Source organism: Podarcis bocagei (genome assembly GCF_964188305.1).
Source record: "Podarcis bocagei genome assembly, chromosome: 9".
In the NCBI taxonomy this organism is placed as follows: Eukaryota; Metazoa; Chordata; class Lepidosauria; order Squamata; family Lacertidae; genus Podarcis; species Podarcis bocagei.
Genome location: NC_138134.1, coordinates 42,622,177 through 42,641,517, shown reverse-complemented (window position 1 = coordinate 42,641,517; position 19,341 = coordinate 42,622,177). Strand labels below are relative to the sequence as shown.

The window sequence follows — 19,341 nt, the reverse complement described above, 5'->3', positions numbered from 1 at the left end:
GATGAGCGCCGCAACCCCAGAGTCGGTCGCAACTGGACCTAATGGTCAGGGGTCCCTTTACCTTTACCTTTTACTGTTATCATAGAGCTGGAAGGTTCCCCAAGGGTCATCTAGTCCAGCGTGGAACTCGAACCTGCAACCCTGAGCTTAAGAGTCTCATGCTCCTATCAACTGAGCTATGCCAGCTATCCAATGGGAAATGTTCCCCCTATGCTTAGTTGCTGTGTGAGAAGGGACAGGGACAGGATGGCAGGATGTGGGCCCAAACCAACCCATAAGCCAGACATTCCTCCGCTTCTGCCTTAGGGGCTAAAGTGGGGAGCCCAATCCAAACTGGTGATAGTGAGTAGGGAGCTAGGAGCAGTTGCAACTCCAAATTAACTACCTGCTGGGAGTGGAAGACACTATATCTGAGGAGGTGGTAAAATGGGGAGTCAGCGACAAAGAAACCCACAGCGCCATTGAACATGGTGGGCTTTGGAGCACGATCCTATTCACATCTCCTTGTGAGCAGGTCAACACGCTCTCTGAAGCCTGTGCTGGATATCGGTTATTCTTTGAAACTCTTTTGCCCCTCTGCCTTTTTTTCTTTATCTGATGTACACAATGCTTCTGATTCCAGGACCTGTTGCTTAGCAACCTTTATGAACAAGAGCAAGGCCTTTCTCCCCGCCCCCCCCCTTACTTCCTGTAAGTAGGCCGGGCCACACAAGCAAGTGAAGTTACTGACACCAGCAGGGAGAAAGAATTGCTTAAAAGTTACGTAATCTTGCAGTTTGGCTTTGAAGGAGGCCTCCACATGGCCAAGTATGTGTTCTTGGCTCCCGGGCTGACGCTGCCCTTCAGCCCTCTTTCTTCTGAAGCTTTCGAAGAGATCAAACGCCATGCAGGCCGAGCCTGGGAACAGCACACGCAAGAAGACGCCAGCTGCTCCACCACCTATTCTGGGGCTTATGGAAATAAAAAGCTGGATGGCTCCGCATATTGCCACGTCACCCCCTCCTCTCCTACCAGGATCCACAAACCTCACCCTCCAGAGTAAGCATTTTCTTACAGGGAGGTCAAAGCTGGCCCATGAAGAAAGGGCAGGGGGAAGATGATGAAACCAGGAATCGTCGTCTTGACAGTGCCATCTTCTGCCTGTCTACTCACAAGTAAATCCTGCTAAGTTGAATGGGACTTGTTCCCTTTTAAAGGGGTGGTACTCAGGCCGAAAAAAGTCTTGGACTGGCACTGGTAAAAGTGATCGTCCGTAAAACTTCAAGCCAAAGATTTTTTTGCACAAAACTGCAGATAACTGGCTGTCATGAAACTGGCCTTTGACACCCTAAAAGTTGGGCCTAACTGCTTTTTGTGTGTGTAAAAAAAGCAAAAATGCTCTCATCAGGCAGGTAGCTAAATCTAGAAGGGTGTGGAAAGGATGAGCAACTAACCTTGGGCTTTGATATCCCTCCCTTTGACATGTTTGGTTGTTTGTTTGTCCTGAATTTGTGCTCCTTGCTATACAGCTCTGGATCCAATTAGTGCTGTCTGAAAGCAAACATGGAACTCTTAGATACACGTCCTAAAAAACAGCTGGTTGGTTGCTGAGATACAAAGCGCATTACCTCACAAAAACGATTTAACGTCAGTGAGATAAATATGGATTAACATCATACAGCTAACAAGGTCTTATTTGTCATTCGAGGCTTAAGAATACCGGGTGAAAGTTTATGAGTCAGTGTTATATTGTTAGGTGTCAGTGAGTCAATTTTTGCTGGTGTTCAAATGGATGCTTAAGGCAGCATTTTATTTGTCTTGGCCACATGATCTTGTTAATTTGTTGAAAATGTTTGTGTTTGTCATATATCACTAGAATATAGTTTTTCTTCAACCTAGTGATTGTATTCGAGGCTCTCAGATTCACTGGGATAGCACTGAGATCTGTGGCAGTTTTATTTCTAAATCCTATTTTTGTTTTGTCCAATTTTCATCTTGCACTGAAGAATTATGTGAAAGCTTTCATCCCAGATCCTGAACATTAGCAGGTTTGGTAAAAAAACAACAGGCCTGTCCCCATTTGAGAATTATTAGGCTGTTAATCAACCTTTTCCCCATTTGAATAGACCCACAAACATTTGAATCTGTATCTGAGAAGCAACTTTAATCTCTCCCATTCATCCCAGTAGGCGTTTCCTTTTGTGGTTGTCCCCAGCTTCTAATTTGTTGATTCTCTTCTGTTGACTAAGTACCAAGAGAGCATGCATGCACATCCTGAGTGTGCCCATACTAGCTAGTGGTCCTTCATTCTACTATCCAAGCCTGACCATCAAGCCTAACCAGTTTGACGCTCTGCAGAAAGCACCAATCAAGGGTGGTAACAGCAAGAGCTTTTTCTGCAGATTTGAATTATGTGCATTCATGTGCATTGCAAAAATCTGTAAGTATTTGAAAGGGTTCTCACTTGCTGCTTATGGTCCTGTGTCTAAAGTAATTGTGTGCAAGTAGTAATGCGGGAAGAGATGGTTAATGGAATGGCACCAACTGTATAATGAGAAGGCCTTGAGAAAATCTTGTGCATCATTTATAGTTAATGATAGATGGTAGAAAAACTTGCAGTGCATCTTATGCTTATAATAACAAATCTAGCAGTTGTGGAATATATTTAAATAAGCAAGCAGTGAAGCAATCCTCAAATCTTGGAAGATCCTGGGTGGTCAGCTTAAGAGTCGTGCTTTGATATCCTTTCTTGTTAGTAAGAATAGAGTTAATTCTGTGTGTGTGTTGTTGTTGTTGTTTTTTAAATTTTATGTACATGCTGTCAGTAAGGAGAAAATGATCTCATTGTTTATGCCAAATTTCATCTTATAATGAAAAACAGCTGCTCATATTTGCTATATGACAGATCAGAAAATAGGAGTTGTGCCCATCAGCGAAAATACGGTTTAAACAGACACATAGATGAGCTTGGGGTCTCAGTTGTGGCAGCCTATAGCATCATAGTTCCTGTAAGCTAAACTTCTGTCCCATACAGACCATTAGCAAATCCTGAAATGGCACAAGGGAGAAAACAGGCCTGATTCGTATGTTATGAGTGTGGCACTGCAGCTGCCTGGATCCAATGCTGCTCTGGAAATGCTTGTATAAGAGAGTCATGTAGGAGAGGCAGCTCCTGTGAGGAACGTTCTCCATAACAGCCCTGCACCTTCCTGAGGGCTGGTCACTTGGTATTTGCCCTTTCTGTACAATTCCACTGTTTCAGTGTAGAGTCATTTGTTTTATTTAGATATCCTTCTCTTCATTAGAAATTCTCAGAATGGCTCTCCTGATTGTAAAAGAAAGATGACAATGATCAAAGCAAGGCAAATAATTACAAACTGAAAGAGCACCATGGTCAGATCAAACAACAGACCACCATAGCTTGGGATAATTTTTTAAATAGCTTTCAATCTGACACGTCAGGAAACCAGGTGATGTACGTTTTGAAGTCAGGGGTGTAGAACCTCCAGTCAGATCATAGAAATAATAATAATAATAATAATAATAATAATAATAATAATAATAATAATAATAATAATATTTATACCCCACCCATCCGGCTGGGTTTCCCCAGCCACTCTGGGTGGCTTACAGCACATAAAAAGATGTAGAACATTAGGCATTAAAAATTTCCCGATACAGGGCTGCCTTCAGATGCCTTCTAAAAGCCAGATAGTTGTTTACTTCCTTGACATCTGATGGGAGGGCGTTCCAGAGGGTGGGCGCCGCTACCGAGAAGGCCCTGTGCCTGGTTCCCTGAAACCTCACATGTCACAGTGAGGGAACCGCCAGAAGTCCTTTGGTGCTGGACCTCACTGTCTGGGCTGAACGATGGGGGTGGAGATGCTCCTTCAGGTATACTGGGCTGAGGCCGTTTAGGGCTTTAAAGGTCAGCACCAGCACTTTGAACTGTGCTCGGAAACTACTGGGAGCCAATGAAGATCTTTCAGGACCGGTGTTAAATGAAGCATGCACCACTCTGGCGAGACAGTCTAATAATAGAATTGTAGAGTAGAAAGGGACCCCAAGCACAATATAATCCAACCTGAATATAGAAACAAACCACTCTTGTTTTGGGGTGCATTATTTTGTTTCTCTGTGCTTATCATTTTTTTTACCTTTATTACGGCCGCAGGGGTTTCAGAAGTGGTCCTGGCCTCTGGACCTCTGAGAGGGTCTGCCACTATAAACACTCCTGTTGTACATAGTTAAGTTTCCTTAATTTTGGAACACTATACAGTAGTTTCACAGACCTCTCCAGGGAGATGGCACAGCACTGTAGCCATACCGATCCTTCCAAACCTAAGAAAAACCCCTGTATTGGAAGGGTGTGACCAGAGGGAGAGTGTGTGTGTGTGTGTGTGTGTGTGTGTGTGTGTGTGCAGAATTCACCGCTCCTCTATAAACTGCCTCTATAAGCTTTTAAGATAAATAGGAATGGATGTTACTGCTGCAATGGAGCAGCAGTGATGCCCTGCCCCTTGTAGTTTACTGCACTAGTTAAAAGTATCTCAAGCTGCGGTGAACTCCATATATACCTTGCCCTCCTTGCCCACCCTCTAGAAGCCCTCCATTAATATTACTCATAGCCAGACAAACAGATATTATACTACCATTCCACAGGTCAGGGGGAACTCCAAGCAGCAAATTATGTTCCTTGGCTGGGCATAATTTGTGGGAAAGGCGAGGGAGTGAAACTACTTCTGAATTGATGGTAATGCCTTTTCTGTTGCTGTAGCTCTTCACAGCATTTCTTGCATTTTAAATATTGATCTGGCAAGCATCCAGACTGCACATTATCCAATCCATCATGTCTTCAGGGTTAGCGATTTTATGTATTTTCAAGCCCTTCAGATGTCAGTCTGGATTTTCCTCCTTCCAGCTTAGCCTCCAATGTGGTTCTTCTGTCATTCAAACAGGGCTGTTGCTCTGTTCTGGAGTGTTCTGTTCTCTTGCCTGTTCACAAGTTAAGAAATACTCTTGCAGAGAAAGTAGGATGTGAATGCCTCTGTTATCCTGTGGTGTCCTATATCTGTCCTTCAGCCTGTAAGTGGGTGAATCTGACAATTTTGGTTTCTTGTTCTTCCAGTCTTAAACTCAGTTCTCTACATTTTCTCATCAGTTTGCAAATTTTTAAAAATCCCCATGACAATTTGTAGGCCTATCAGTGCCAATACTTCCCAATATCACAATTTTGTATGCAGTTTTATTTCATATACACAGTTTTGCTTCATATAATGTATTTCAGTATGTTATTTCCGGTAATAAAGGCATTTGTGTGCACATTGTGTATGATCATATGTGTACACATTGTTTGCATGCAGAACGGCATTGCAAAATTAACAGACGTCTGAATTTTGAGGGCTGGCTGTGTTTCAGAGTGTGTAGGGTTTCAGAAAGTGTGACTTGCTTAGGTTCTCCTTCAGATATGAACTGTAAGGTAGCTATAACTGCCGTATAACTAGGCAAAGTGAGGCAGCTGATCGTGGGTGTCATGAAAGGGCTGCTAAATGTAAAGGTATCTACATAATTTACTATTATTATATAATTACTTCCAGGGTATGGAGAGTTGCATGGTGAGATTTTCTGCCTCAGGTACCAAAATAACCTGGCTGGTGTTGGGTACTATAGACACCTTGATTTGTTGGGGTCATTTCCAACTTTACCTCAGGCAGCAAAATGTCTTGCCTTGGCCCTGTCAGTGAGCTTCTGGGCCTAATTTATGGTGCTAGTACTAGTATATAAAGCCTTTAATAGCTTGTTGGGACCCGAGTACCTAAAAGTATGCCTTCCCCCAAAACCAGCTATCTCGGACCCTACGATCAGCAGGTGAGGCCTTCTTGGCTGTATGTCCATGGCGTGCTGACCGGTTGACCTGTGACAAGGCCTTTTTGGTGGCTATTTGTGGACTGCCATCCCTGGTGAAGTACCGGTATGTCTGTCTCCCTCATCACTGACTTTCAGGAGGATTTTAAAAATATTTTGGTTTATCCATTCATTTAAGGTTTGAAGGACACTGGTCATGGCAACCCTGAGATCTCTGCTTGAGAGAACATTTTTTAGAATGGTTTCATTATTGGCTCCCTCGGCTTCTTCAGGGGGAAGGACACAATATAAATTGGATAAAATTAATAAAAAACATCGTACTCAAATGCCTAACCCTTATGTAGAGTTCACTTCTTACTTTTCCTTCCAGTAATTTCTACATGAGTTCATATCTCCTTTTGTGTTTTTTCCAGAGTGTTTTTGATAAACCGGCTTCATTATCTTTCTGGAAACTACGGCAATCCTAAACATGGTGTGACAACTGAGAAGGGTAAAAAGAAAGAGGCGTGACTCCTATGATTTTGTAGCAAATGAGGGGGGGTTTTGTAATCGGGCTTTAAAACATCAATTCACGCTGCAGCCGGGAAAACCAAGAAGAAACTTTCTGGGTGAGAGAAGTCTTTGTAAACAGCTGGACACATAAGAGAAATATGAAGGGAGATACAGTGGTACCTTGGGTTACATACGCTTCAGGTTACACACGCTTCAGGTTACACACTACGCTAACCCAGAAATAGTACCTTGAGCTAAGAACTTTGCTTCAGGATAAGAACAGAAATCGGGTTCTGGCGCCACGGCGGCAGCAGGAGGCCCCCATAGGCTAAAGTGGTGCTTCAGGTTAAGAACAGTTTCAGGTTAAGAACGGACCTCCGGAACAAATTAAGTACTTAACCCGAGGTACCACTGTATAAATATGTTGGATAGCAGTGTATACAGCTGGCAGCAGCTGTGGTATGCTGTGCTGGCAGGCAACCTCTAGATGGTGCCATAGAGCAATGCTCATTCCAAAACCAGCCAGAATCTAATTCAGCTGAGTAACTTGGAAAGCTCTGTTCACAGAGCTATCTGTCCCCGTCGCATTAATGTGCGGCACATGGAAGGTTTTCACTCTCACGTCACAACAGCCTTGTGAGGGACATTAGACTGAGGAAATGTTTCTTATCCAAGGCTGCCCATTGAAATTCATGCTAAACAGAGATTGGAAACTCTCAGATGCACACCCAGCTATTTATTGACTGCAAGGATGCATTTAGAGGTGACACTCTTACTTGTTATTCATATGGGATTGTAAGTAGAAGAGAGTGGCTAGGCCAGCCCTAGACAAAGGGAGGTCTTTGGTGACCTCCAATTCTTCGATGTCTTTTTTTTAATTAAAAAACACACATTTATTCAAAAGTTCAAGCACAACATTTTCAATGAATATATCCCCTCCACAGACACCTGATGATGGCATTAAAACATCCTGTTTTTCTTCAATAAAGAGAAAAAGGGAGACCAGATTACGGTATATCAAAGGTATCTTTTTCAGAGATGCCTTTGATTTGTTGCCAATGGTCTGTGAGGCGTTCTGATAGAGTAATACTCCAGATGTTATTAACCCAAGCCTCTATTGGGTATATTAGATGTTCCTTTCCATTCTTGGGCAATAACTAGTCTAGCTGTTGTGAACAGGAAGGAAATTAATTCTTCAGAGTTAGGGGTGGATTTTGGGGTCAAATCTAGTGATAATAAGGCAAGTGCCGAATTAGGAGGGATAGATAATTTGGTGATTTTGGAGGTCAGATGATAAACTTTCCCCCATTTGTTCAACTTCTATCTGTTACATGATTTTGATGCGGAGTTTCCACACATTTATCTCTGTCGCATAAGACAATGCACATAATATGCACAGATTTGATTATAATCATTCCCACTGATGGTGTTTCTTGAATGCGCACTGACTGATGTTCTAAACTTCCCTGCATGCGAGAGAAAGAGAAGAACTTTAATGCAGCAGTGGCCGCACAAGTTAATTGCCAGCTTCATAAGGGAAAACAAACTGTACTCACTTTTGCTACAGCTTGTTGAGGGGATATCAGAATAAACAGCCCAAGACAGGCATCCCCTGAGCCCACTGTCCTCTATGCTCAGTGCATCACCAATCTTGACATTCCAGGTGCTCACCTGACTTGCCTGCCCCTAATTTCTGCCACAAAGAGGACTTATGAAAAATCAGATGTACATTTTATCATGCTCATCTGATAGTAATGTATGTGACTATATCTTCTGTATCTTGGTCTATTTATGTTTAAATTATAATAATTATTCATACATGTGCATATATATTAACATATGCAAATACCTATCCACTTCTTTCTTTTCCCTTGGTGCTACATTTTCTTTTTATTTTCTTTTATTTTTTTGCAATGCATAAGTGGCCACTCTACACAAGGTAGACAAAAGCAGGTATCTAGAGAAGAGAATTGAGAATATTCAATAACTGAGATTACTTTTCCATCCAGGTTATGCTTGCATCTGATCTAACTCTATGCATGTTTCACTTATGAATGAAAAGCAGTTGTGTCATGCCTTGTCATTTGTAAAAAAAAATGGATTCAGGGAAATTCCCTGTGGAGGGAAAAATCTTTTTCCTGTTTGTCCCCTCTAGGCTGTCATCCAAGTTTCTTAAAGTCTTCAAGTAATAGGAAGAAATTTAAACACCATTCCCAACAAGTGAGTAGAGCACTAGATATTTGTGTGTTTGTGTATGTGTCGCCTGAGGACCAACTACTCATTATGTGCAAATGGATGTGAACAAGAGCACACATACACACAGCATGAAGCCACTTCTTGAGAAAAGCAGATATTAGGAGTTCCAGATATGGGCGGTTGGGTTTTTTCCTTTCAACAATAGGCTGGAATTCCCTGGGGATTGCAAGAAATGTGATAGGTGCTAGCAGTGCTTTTTCCCCTTTCTGGGGGTACTCATGGATATGCAGTACCAGCATCTCTCTCTCGTTGTTGTTGTTGTTGTTAAAAAGTGTGGCACTTACTGCAACAAATTCATGGTGAGTACCGGCATCTGTTTTTCTAGAAAGAAAGCACTGGGTGTTAGACAGATTGAGTACCTCCTCCTGCCACAGCTTCTCTCCCCAAATAGACATTTCCGTGGAGCTCCCCCACCCCACCCCCGGGGTAGAAGAGGAAGCACATTCACACCTATGTTGTGTAATTTCATCCTGAACCTTAAAAGTGGATCCACTGCCCAATGAAGACTTGTCATGTTGGAAGGCATGACATGCAAGGCCAGTATAGCAATTCTTTCTTCCCCCTTTGCCTCTCATTGTCTACACCTGAGCATTCTGAAGCAGGGAAGCTAGTGAAAATTGCATAGATGAGACGAGCAAAAATGCAGAATAATGAGCCTGCAGTCTTCCAGCCATGTATCGCAGAATAATCCTATTGGCTCCAGCAGGATTCCCTTGAAATGTGGCTGGCTTTTTATTCTCTAGTGGCCTCAAAGTAAAGTGGTGCAAGAATTGGAATATTGAGTGATGAAGACAGTGTGTGTTCCAGTTTATGTGAGATTTTCACTTATTTCATGGCCAAGTCTTGGATCTTTGGGTGCCGGCTTTATAAGAGGATGTGCTCACAGATGCTGCTCCTTCTGCTGTAGTTGTGAAAGTGACCTAGCAATGTATGGCTTTGGCGGTTGAGCACTGACTTGACAAGGTAAAGCAGCTGTTGCCAAAATGAGCTTTTTGCACTACAACTCCCATCAGCCTCAGCTGGCACATGCTGCTTGAGGCTGATGGGAGTTGTAGTCCAAAAACAGCTGGAGTTGGCAAAGGCTGGTGTAAATCTGCAGGCACCTGCAGGATGGTCTAAATTGCTTGAACACATGATGCATTTTTTGAAATGTGGAAAATGTTATTCTGCCCTTGCTTTTCTCTTAGTGGCAAACCAGCTTTTAACCCTCCTCTCACCAGCAGTAGTTAAACATAGGTGTAGAAGTGTTTGAGTGGCTACTTAAGAGGTAGGGAACCTGTGGCACTCCAAATGTTGCCGGACTACAACTCCCAACATTCCTGCCCATTGGCCATGCTGGCTGTGGCTGGTGGGAGTTGGAGTCCAATAATAGCTGGTGGGGTGAGGCTACAGTTTCCCCATCTGTGATTTACTGGATTGTGCTTGTGACATCATTAATAACAACACACAGTTCCTTCCCCTCCCACTTCACATGTTTGATAAAGGTCACCGCGCTACTTACTAATTTTAATCCATAAACGTTTGTTGCAACCCTTTCATTTTTGGGTAGTTATATTTCATTTTATTAACCCCTACAGCAATGCCCTGCCATTTTGAAGATTGCCTTCTTGTTTATTAATATATATTTTTTAAAAATAAAAATCCTTTGGTCAAATGGGCACACCCCATTTCCAGCACTTAGGCTGCACACATCTCTCCTTTGCATGCACACTCTCTCTCACAAACACTTCACAGAAGCAAGCAGGCTTTCTCTCTTGCTGCAATGCTTCTGTTGCATCCTACAGGGAAGACTCTGCTGCTGCAGGATTGGGTCTAGCACTACTATAGAGCAAAGGAGGAGACCCATTATCCTGAGATTTGAGGCTTGTATTTGCATGTACTATTAAGAAGCAGTGCCCAGAAATAAGAGGCTGGAAAATGTGCCTTAAGCTGGGCACATCACTGCAAATGCAAGAGCATCTCTTCTTACATGTTCTAGAGCAGGTGTGGGGAGCCTACCCGCCTCTCAAATGTTGCTGCCTACAACTCCCGTCATCCCTGGCTCTTGGCAATCCTCGATGGGTGATGGGAGTTGCAGTTCAACAATAACCAACAAGCCAAAGGTTCCTCACCTCTGTTTGGTATGATTGCAAGCTCCCTGGGGCAGGGACCTGCCCTTTAGTGCCCCTGCAAACCACCTTCCACATGGAGGGCAATTATATCACAAATACCCTGAAGGTATATGTGCATCCTGGCATAACATGCTGATATTGGGACCAAGTTCTAGTGAGCCATCTCTCAAATTAAGCTCTGACAACAGAGAGGGTGTTTCTGCCAGGAGAATAATTACTGTTTTCTCCATGTGAGAGGAGGAAGCAGAGCGTGGAAACAATGGGATGTGTTTCTGTTCAGAACTCGTAATATTTCAACTTCAACTATAATGGGATTGTGGTTCATTTTAGAAAGTGAGGTTTGCGGGGCTTCTGTTGAGGCAGAGCTCAGTTCCAGGATGCGGAACGTAACCCAGGAGAGTGGCCTTCAGCATGCACAGAGTGTGCTTCCCGTAAGTGCTTCCTGTCACTCCACCTCAAGCATCCACTGGGAGAGCTGATAGGTCAGAAATGGTGACTTCCAGCCAAGCTCAAGTGCTGGTGCCTCTCGTTCTAGAAATTTAACACCTGGAATTTATCCAATGGCTCCAAATGTTGCTAGCTCACCGATGTCCAGGATACAATTCATGGCAAACAAAACAGTAATGGCAAAGAGGGCACCCAGATGTATAGGTAGGCGTGTTATTTATAACTGATGCAACTTTACAATCTCATCACCTTATGTTCAATTCCTTTGAAAAAAATATATACAGATGAATCATAATGCAGTCATCATTCCATCACCAGCAGTACCACTGAATGAAATTCAGCAGGCGATGAAATACCCCAGGGTAAACGGTGAGCACTCCAGATTCCTTTAATTGGTGGAAGGTTTGTTTGTTTTTTTCATTTTCCCATGGCAAAATTTCCAGCTTTTGCTTTTACTTTTTATCCCCCCCCCCTTAATTATAGGGAACCAAACTGGAATAAAAACGGGGACGGCATCAACTGCAAGTCAGGATATTCTGACTGGGTGGCCTGTTACTGGGAGTTCTGATTCAATGGTAAGTACAGGTCTTTGCAAGCTATGAATTGTATCCAGTGGAGTCCCTAAGACCGTTGGATGTCGCCTCGCATGCCTCCTTCAGGCAACTCCTGCAGCCAAGCTGGTGCCAAATGTATTGCTCTGCGTTCCTTTGGACCACATCAGCGAGGCCGAGAGGGAGTTATACAGGCAAAGTCAATTCAAATCTAGTTTTGTTCCAATCCTCCTTCCTGCTTCCTACAAGGGGCAACACTGAGACTGAGGAGGAGGAAGCTGACAGCCACTTACTGGCAGATAGATGGAGGCTGGCTAAGGTTCGCCATCCTTGCTTTAATCACCATCAAAGCCAGTCGAAACTTTACTTAAGTATACCAAGTGCAGCTTCAGAGTGTAGTTAATAAATAATAATAAAAAAAAGTAAAGGGACCCCTGACCATTAGGTCCATTCGCGGATGACTGGCCGAAGGAGCAGCTTCTGGGTCATGTGGCCAGCATGACAGAGCTGCTTCTGGTGAACCAGAGCAGTGCACGGAAACGCCGTTTACCTTCCCGCTGGAGTGGTACCGATTTATCTACTTGCACTTCGTGCTTTCGAACTGCTAGGTTGGCAGGAGCAGGGACCGAACAATGGGAGCTCACCCCGTCACGGGGATTCAAACCGCCGACCTTCTGATTGGCAAGCCCTAGGCTCTGTGATTTAACCCACAGTGCCACCCGCACCCCATAATAATAAAATAATCTTCCAGAGAAACCCTAACATGGTGGGAGTAATGGAATTGAAGTGCTCTATGAATGCCATGTATTATGTGTTTTGTTACTGAATCCATCTCCCAAGGAGATAAAAGGTGGCAGCAGGCACAGAAGCAATGCACACTGCTACAGCCAGCCACCATTGACAAGGGCTGATAAGGGGATCATGCGCCTGCATAAGTTCCAGCCTTTGCACAATCAGCACCACTCCCCATTGAATACATCTCTCCAATGTGTGAGAAGTTTTGGGAAAGGGGTTGGCAGGAGCTGGGATCAGGGGTCATGGCCTACTCTCTCTTCTTCCGTGCAATCTTAATGGAATAGAACATATCCTAAAAACCCTGTGGATAGCTCAGTGGGTGGAACATGAGACTCTTAATCCCGGGGTTGTGGGTTCGAGCCCCATGTTGGGTGAAAGATTCCTGCATTGCAGGGACTTGGACTACATGACCCTTGTGGTCCCTTCCAACTCTACAGTTCTATGATTCTATGACTGAACAACTGGGCCTTAGTGGCAGGAGAAAAAGACACCCCATTAAAAATCGAGCAAGTTTGAAGACTCTTTCAGATCTATTAAAAAAATCTGTAAATTTGCCTTTTCTGTCCTGTCCTATCCACGGATGTTCTGCTAAACATCCATGGATATTTATTTACAAGCTGTCAGGGGTTTAGGTGCAGAGGCACGGGCAAGGGAGGAAACAGAGAGCGAAGGGGAGGAGACAGAGGAAAGGATGAGTGATGACGACGACCCGAGATCTCCCAGTCTTTCCAGTGAATCAGAGGATTCACAGAAAGGAGCACCAGTGGCCAGGGCAAGGGGGGAGTCTAGGGAGGCACCCCAGGAAGATAGAGCCAGAGGAGACTCAGGGGGGAGCAGCTGGAAATCGGGACCAGCGTCACCGCCAGGAAGCAGGGAAGAGGAAAGGAGCCAGGAGGGAAGCGCTGGCAGCTCACCACAGGAGGGAGGGCAGGAGTCAGGAGTGGCCACACCTCCATCGGGGAGCGAAGAAACGGTTAAGAGGAAAGTGGAAGGTTGGGCGCGCGCGCCAAGTTCAAATGCAGAGGAAGGCGGCGCAGTGAGCAGCCCCGAAAGGGAACCGGGTCCTAAAGCCCGGCGCAAGGAGGCAGAAGGGTCTGGGTCAGCGTCAGAAGAATCCCGGAAGGAAGAAGCCCCGGGGGGTAGAGGGACCCAGAGGAGGACAGTCAGGAGGAAAAGGTGGAGCAAGGCTAGGATATTAAGTTGGTGCGCACGGGGCGGAGACTCAGACGGAGCCTCGCCGATCTAGCTAGTAGACGTAGAGTTGCAGACAGCAGCGTGAGAATGGAAACTGTAATTCAATAAAGACTTTTACTTAATGACCGCTGGCTAGCGTGATCCTCTGTGAGCTAGGATCTTGAAGCAGCTCTGACAGTAGGCTCCGTCTGACTATTGTGGGCATCTGCAGCCTCGAGGAGGGGAGAGAAACAGGCGCCCACTAGCGAGCTCACGAACGGCAGGAGACATGACGGCTGAGCAGCAGATAGAGGACCTCAGAAAAGCAGTGGCACAACTGAACGCCGAGGTTCTCGCATCCAGGAAGAGAGAGGACGAGGCAGCTGCCGCCTGCAGGGATCTCCAGGTCAGGTTAGACGTACTGGCAAAGCAACCACCCCGGCAGGAGGGAATTGGGTTGGCGAGACGGACAGGCGGGCTGCTCTCTCACTTCGATGGGAACCTGCAACAGTATCCCAACTTTAGAGCCGACGTACTGTGCGCACTGCAACTGTTGCATAAAGATTTTAGAGATGAACAGGAGAGAGTGGGGTTCATCATGTCCCATCTGCATGGGGAGGCGAAAGCATGGTTGCGCAATTTATGGAGAGATAACGATCCGGCGCTCCAGAATGCGGATGCCTTTATTAAAGCGATGGATGGGTGTTTCTTATCAAGTATTGACATTGATCTTGCACGGAAGGAGGTGCATGGGCTGAGACAAGGGAGGGCCAGCGTCAGACAGTATCATGCACGCTTTTTCGCCTTGGTCAGCGCCCTGGAATGGGACAGAGATTCGGCTCCTGTAAGAGACCTCTTTTGGGAGGGACTGCACAACTCGATTAAAGATGAGATAGCGAGGGGGGAGAGACCCCGAACCACCCAGGAGGTCGTTCAGAGGGCACTGGCTGTGGGGGTGAGGCTGGAAGGACGTCCGTGGAGCAAGGACGAAGGACGTGGAGGGCGCGAACCAGCCGGGGGCCCCTCCTTCTTTCCCAGAGAAGCAGCGCGAGCGCAATCCACGCCTCCGCCAGGAGGAGGAGCCGAACCTATGGAGGTTGGAGGTGCAAGGGCTCAGTCAGCAACCAGAGCCCTAGCACCGGCAGCAGTGAAGGCGAAGCCTCCTAGAGGGACCAGGAAGTGTTACGTCTGTGAGCAGCCAGGGCATATGGCGAAAGAGTGTCCCCAGAGGCCCCACAAGCTTACTGCAGCCTCAGCAATGGTGACTGCAGCAACGCAGCAGGGAAACGACGGTGTCTGGCTGGAGGAAGAGGCACTGGGGCCCAGCCAGACGTGTTAGTGACGCAGTCCCCAGAAGTTTTACAGCCAGTGAACCCCCTCCCGCCCAAACCAGTAGTGAGGCTCACAGCATCTCTCCAACTGCCCAATGGACTCACCATGGACGTGCCAATCACCATCGACTCCGGCAGCAACGCGGACTTTATAGGGCAGGAATTTGTCGACAGGCACGCTGTGCAGTTGCTGCCGGCCACACTGCCCCTGCAGGTTGTCACGGTGGATGGCAGGGAGCTGCTAGGGGGGCAAGTGGTGAAGCAGACGCCACCAATGGTGATGCGACTTGGGAATCACAGGGAAGTCATCAGCTTCAACGTCACTCAACTGTCTGACACGCCCATTGTATTGGGTATGAGTTGGCTGGACAAGCACAGCCCAACGATGGCTTGGTTCCAGAGGCAGCTGGTCTTCGGCTCTTCCTTTTGTGCTGAACACTGCATCGTACCCAGGCAGGAAGGAGAGGAAGAGGAATCACAGCTGCTGCTAGGCACGCTGCAAGCGATTCCCCACAAGTACGCAGAATTTCTGGAAGTTTTCTGCGAGAAGGAGGCGGACAGGCTACCCCCTCACAGACCATATGACTGCAAAATTGACCTGCTGCCGGGGGCGGCGCTGCCTAAAGGGAAGCTGTATTCCATGTCTGAGGACGAACTGCAGGAACTCAAAGACTTCATCGATCATAATTTGGAGCGCGGTTTCATCCGGGAGTCTAAGGCAGTGGGGGGCAGTCCTGTATTCTTTGTTAAGAAGCGAGACACGCCCCAAAAAAGACTCGTAGTGGATTACAGGATTTTGAACAGTGTGACCAAGCCGTCGGACTTCCCCATGCCCCGCATCGACGACCTCCTGGCGAAGGTACGGAAGGGAAAGGTGTTCACCAAGTTGGACCTGCGGGGGGCGTACAACCTCATTCGCATGCGGGAAGGTGATGAGTGGAAGACAGCCATGTTCACGCCACTGGGTACCTACGAATACAGAGTTATGCCTTTTGGACTGCAAAATGGCGCTCACGTTTTTCAAGCATTTATGCATCACGTGTTGGCGGGACTTCTCTACAAGACGTGCGTCTGTTTCTTGGATGACATCCTGATCTTTTCGGAGTCGCAGCAAGAACATGACAAGCACGTCAAGGAAGTGCTGGGCAGGCTAAAGCAACACAGGCTCTACGCCAAGCTGGAGAAGTGCCAATTTGACGTGCCGGAGGTGGATTTTCTGGGCTACAAGCTGTCTGCCAAGGGGCTCGCCATGGACAGCGCCAAGGTTCGAGCGGTGTTGGATTGGAAGAGCCCACGCAACCGGAAGGAGGTCCAACGGTTTGTCGGCTTTGCGAACTTCTATCGCAAGTTTATCAAGGGCTTCGCGATGCAGACGGCGGCCATCACTGACACCCTTAGCTCCAAGAAGAAGAAGTTCATCTGGACAGAGCAGGCGGAGCAGTCCTTTCAGGCCCTCAAGCGTCTCTTCGCGTCGGAAGAGCAGCTGCTTCATGTCAACCCCAGCATGCCGATGAGGGTGGAGACAGACGCTTCGGACAGAGCAGTGGGGGCGGTCCTGCTGCAGAAGGACCCGCAGGGCGTGTGGCGGCCGGGAGCGTTTTACTCCAGGAAGCTCAGCAAGTCCGAGCAGAACTACACCATATGGGACAGGGAGTTGCTGGCCATTCATGCAGCGTTCAAGGCGTGGAGGCACTTTCTGATCGGCGCCAAGCACACGGTGCAGGTTTGCACGGACCACAAGAATCTGGAACACTGGCGCACGGCACAGTTCCTGAACCAGAGGCAGATACGTTGGGCTGAGTTCTTTGCGGACTTCGACTTCCGAATAGAGTATGTCCCGGGGGACACCAACATCATGGCAGACGCTCTCTCCCGCAAGCCACAGTATCTGGAGGACGCAACACCAGCGGCCGCCATGCACATCTTTGCACCGACAGTGTGGGCGTGCGCCGCGGCGACCGTGGACCTAGAGGCGGTGCGGCGAGCGTTGCAGGGGGACTCCTTCGCACAAACGAAGATGGCAGAGGTGCGAGGGGGCAAGGCAGCGGCCGACGGTTTCCAGCTACGAGATGGCTTGCTCATCCGTAAAGGGGCCATCTACGTGCCGGGTGACGAACTTCGAGCCAAGGTGCTACAGCAGCTGCACGACGCACCCACGGCCGGGCACTTTGGCAAGGAGAAGACGGTGGAATTAGTAGCCAGGGATTTCTGGTGGCCTGGAATGAGAGGGGAGGTCGCAGACTACGTAGCGAGGTGTGACACCTGCCAGAGGGCAAAGCCGGTGCACAAACCGCCAGCTGGACTGTTGGAGCCGCTGCAAACTCCGGTCGAACCTTGGGAAAGGGTGGCTCTGGACTTTGTCACGGATCTGCCCAGCTCAAGGGGCAAGACGGCAGTGTTGGTGGTGGTGGACCTGTTCTCCAAGATGGCGCATTTCATTCCGTGTGCTAAGGTGGCCACGGCGGAGCAAACCGCCAAACTGTTCATAGACCACGTGTTCAAGGTTCACGGTCTGCCACGGTCTATTCTGTCCGACCGCGGGCGGCAGTTCATCTCGAACTTCTGGCAGAAACTGATGGGCTTCCTGAACGTCAAGATCAATCTGGCGTCGGCGAGACACCCGCAGACCAACGGGCAAGCGGAGCGAGCCAATGCCATCATGCAGCAGTACCTGAGATGTTATGCAAACCAACAGCCTGCGACGTGGGTGGATTACCTGCCGCTTGCAGAGTTTGCCTACAACAACACGAAGCACGTATCCACGGGCGTCACGCCGTTCTTCGCCAACAACGGGCGGCACCCTAGAACCTTTCCGGGACTGGAATGCAGCGGAGAAGGGGAGCCGCAGTCAGCAGATGCGTTCGCGTCGGAGCTGCAGGAAGTCCACGATCAGCTGCGGCGCCACCTGGAGCTGGCTAAACACGCATACAAGGTACAAGCGGACAAACACAGAAGGGTTGGCGAAGAGCTCCACGTGGGAGACTGGGTCTGGTTAGCAGCCCACGCAGTGCCGGCCAGGTCGTTGGCCAAGAAGAAACTAGGGCATAAACAACTGGGGCCCTACCAAGTCGAAGAGCAGGTCAACCCGGTGGCTTTCAGGCTGGCGCTTCCGGAGGGTTCCAGAATGCATCCGGTGTTCCACAGATCGGTGCTCACTCCCTACAAGGCACCGCACAGGTTCCAGGAACCCGGAACGGCGCCGAGTCCGCTCAGAGAAGGAACGGGGCTCGCGGGAGTGGCACAGGAGGAGCGCATCAACGAAGTCACGGAGATTTTGGACTCCAGATGGGGGGAAGAGGGAGTAGAATACTTTCTCGCCAGGGAGGGCACCCCGGCCAGTGCGAACAGCTGGGTGCCGGGCTACGCTTTAGACGAACCTCTGCTCAAAGACGAGTTTCATGCCCTCTTCCCACATAGACCTATGCCAGCAGACTTTTTCGACGACTGGCTTTTCACGCCCACGCTTTCGGACAGCACGTTCAGGGGGTTCGACTCGGACGAGGAACCAACACGAGACGTCCGTTCCCCGGAGGGGTCACCCTCGGGATCTGTCTCAGAACCCTCGTATTGGTGGGACGATAAGCCGGAGGAGCAGTTCCGCAGGAAGTGGCTGGACTGTTCCGGCCGAGCAACGCCGCCTGGAGGAAGTGCGGGAGAGACGGACATGGACATTTTCGGGGACGACCCTGGTTTCGAGCACGGCGGCACAGAGATGGAAGAGGAGGTGACTGTCGTCAACGAGAGCAGAGAGGAAGACCTGGAAGAGTTCCGCTGGAGGCCTGCCACGGGAAGCGACCGATATCCGACGTTCGTCCCTTTGCAACAGCAGCCCCCAGCTCCAGCACCGGAAGGAGGGGAGGGGGGACTGGGGGGCTTCGAGGGGGGGATGGATGTCAGGGGTTTAGGTGCAGAGGCACGGGCAAGGGAGGAAACAGAGAGCGAAGGGGAGGAGACAGAGGAAAGGATGAGTGATGACGACGACCCGAGATCTCCCAGTCTTTCCAGTGAATCAGAGGATTCACAGAAAGGAGCACCAGTGGCCAGGGCAAGGGGGGAGTCTAGGGAGGCACCCCAGGAAGATAGAGCCAGAGGAGACTCAGGGGGGAGCAGCTGGAAATCGGGACCAGCGTCACCGCCAGGAAGCAGGGAAGAGGAAAGGAGCCAGGAGGGAAGCGCTGGCAGCTCACCACAGGAGGGAGGGCAGGAGTCAGGAGTGGCCACACCTCCATCGGGGAGCGAAGAAACGGTTAAGAGGAAAGTGGAAGGTTGGGCGCGCGCGCCAAGTTCAAATGCAGAGGAAGGCGGCGCAGTGAGCAGCCCCGAAAGGGAACCGGGTCCTAA

General features: G+C 48.3%; 1 protein-coding gene across 4 annotated transcripts in view; it reads left to right on the top strand.

The window, feature by feature from the left end:
* The first annotated feature begins 103 nt into the window (after positions 1–103).
* Positions 104–19,341, top strand: part of LOC308594913 (uncharacterized protein C4orf51 homolog) — a 40,829-nt gene continuing 21,591 nt past the window's right edge. For 3 of the 4 annotated variants that reach the window (XM_081208479.1, XM_081208478.1, XM_081208477.1), the window contains exons 1-5: positions 104–1,038; positions 6,258–6,334; positions 8,492–8,556; positions 11,435–11,519; positions 11,634–11,725. In XM_081208479.1, the coding sequence (XP_081064605.1) occupies positions 800–1,038; positions 6,258–6,334; positions 8,492–8,556; positions 11,435–11,519; positions 11,634–11,725 (558 nt within the window). In that variant the 5' untranslated portion in view covers positions 104–799. The remainder of the gene's footprint in view (positions 1,039–6,257; positions 6,335–8,491; positions 8,557–11,434; positions 11,520–11,633; positions 11,726–19,341) is intronic. The other variant, XM_081208476.1, reaches the window with a different exon arrangement.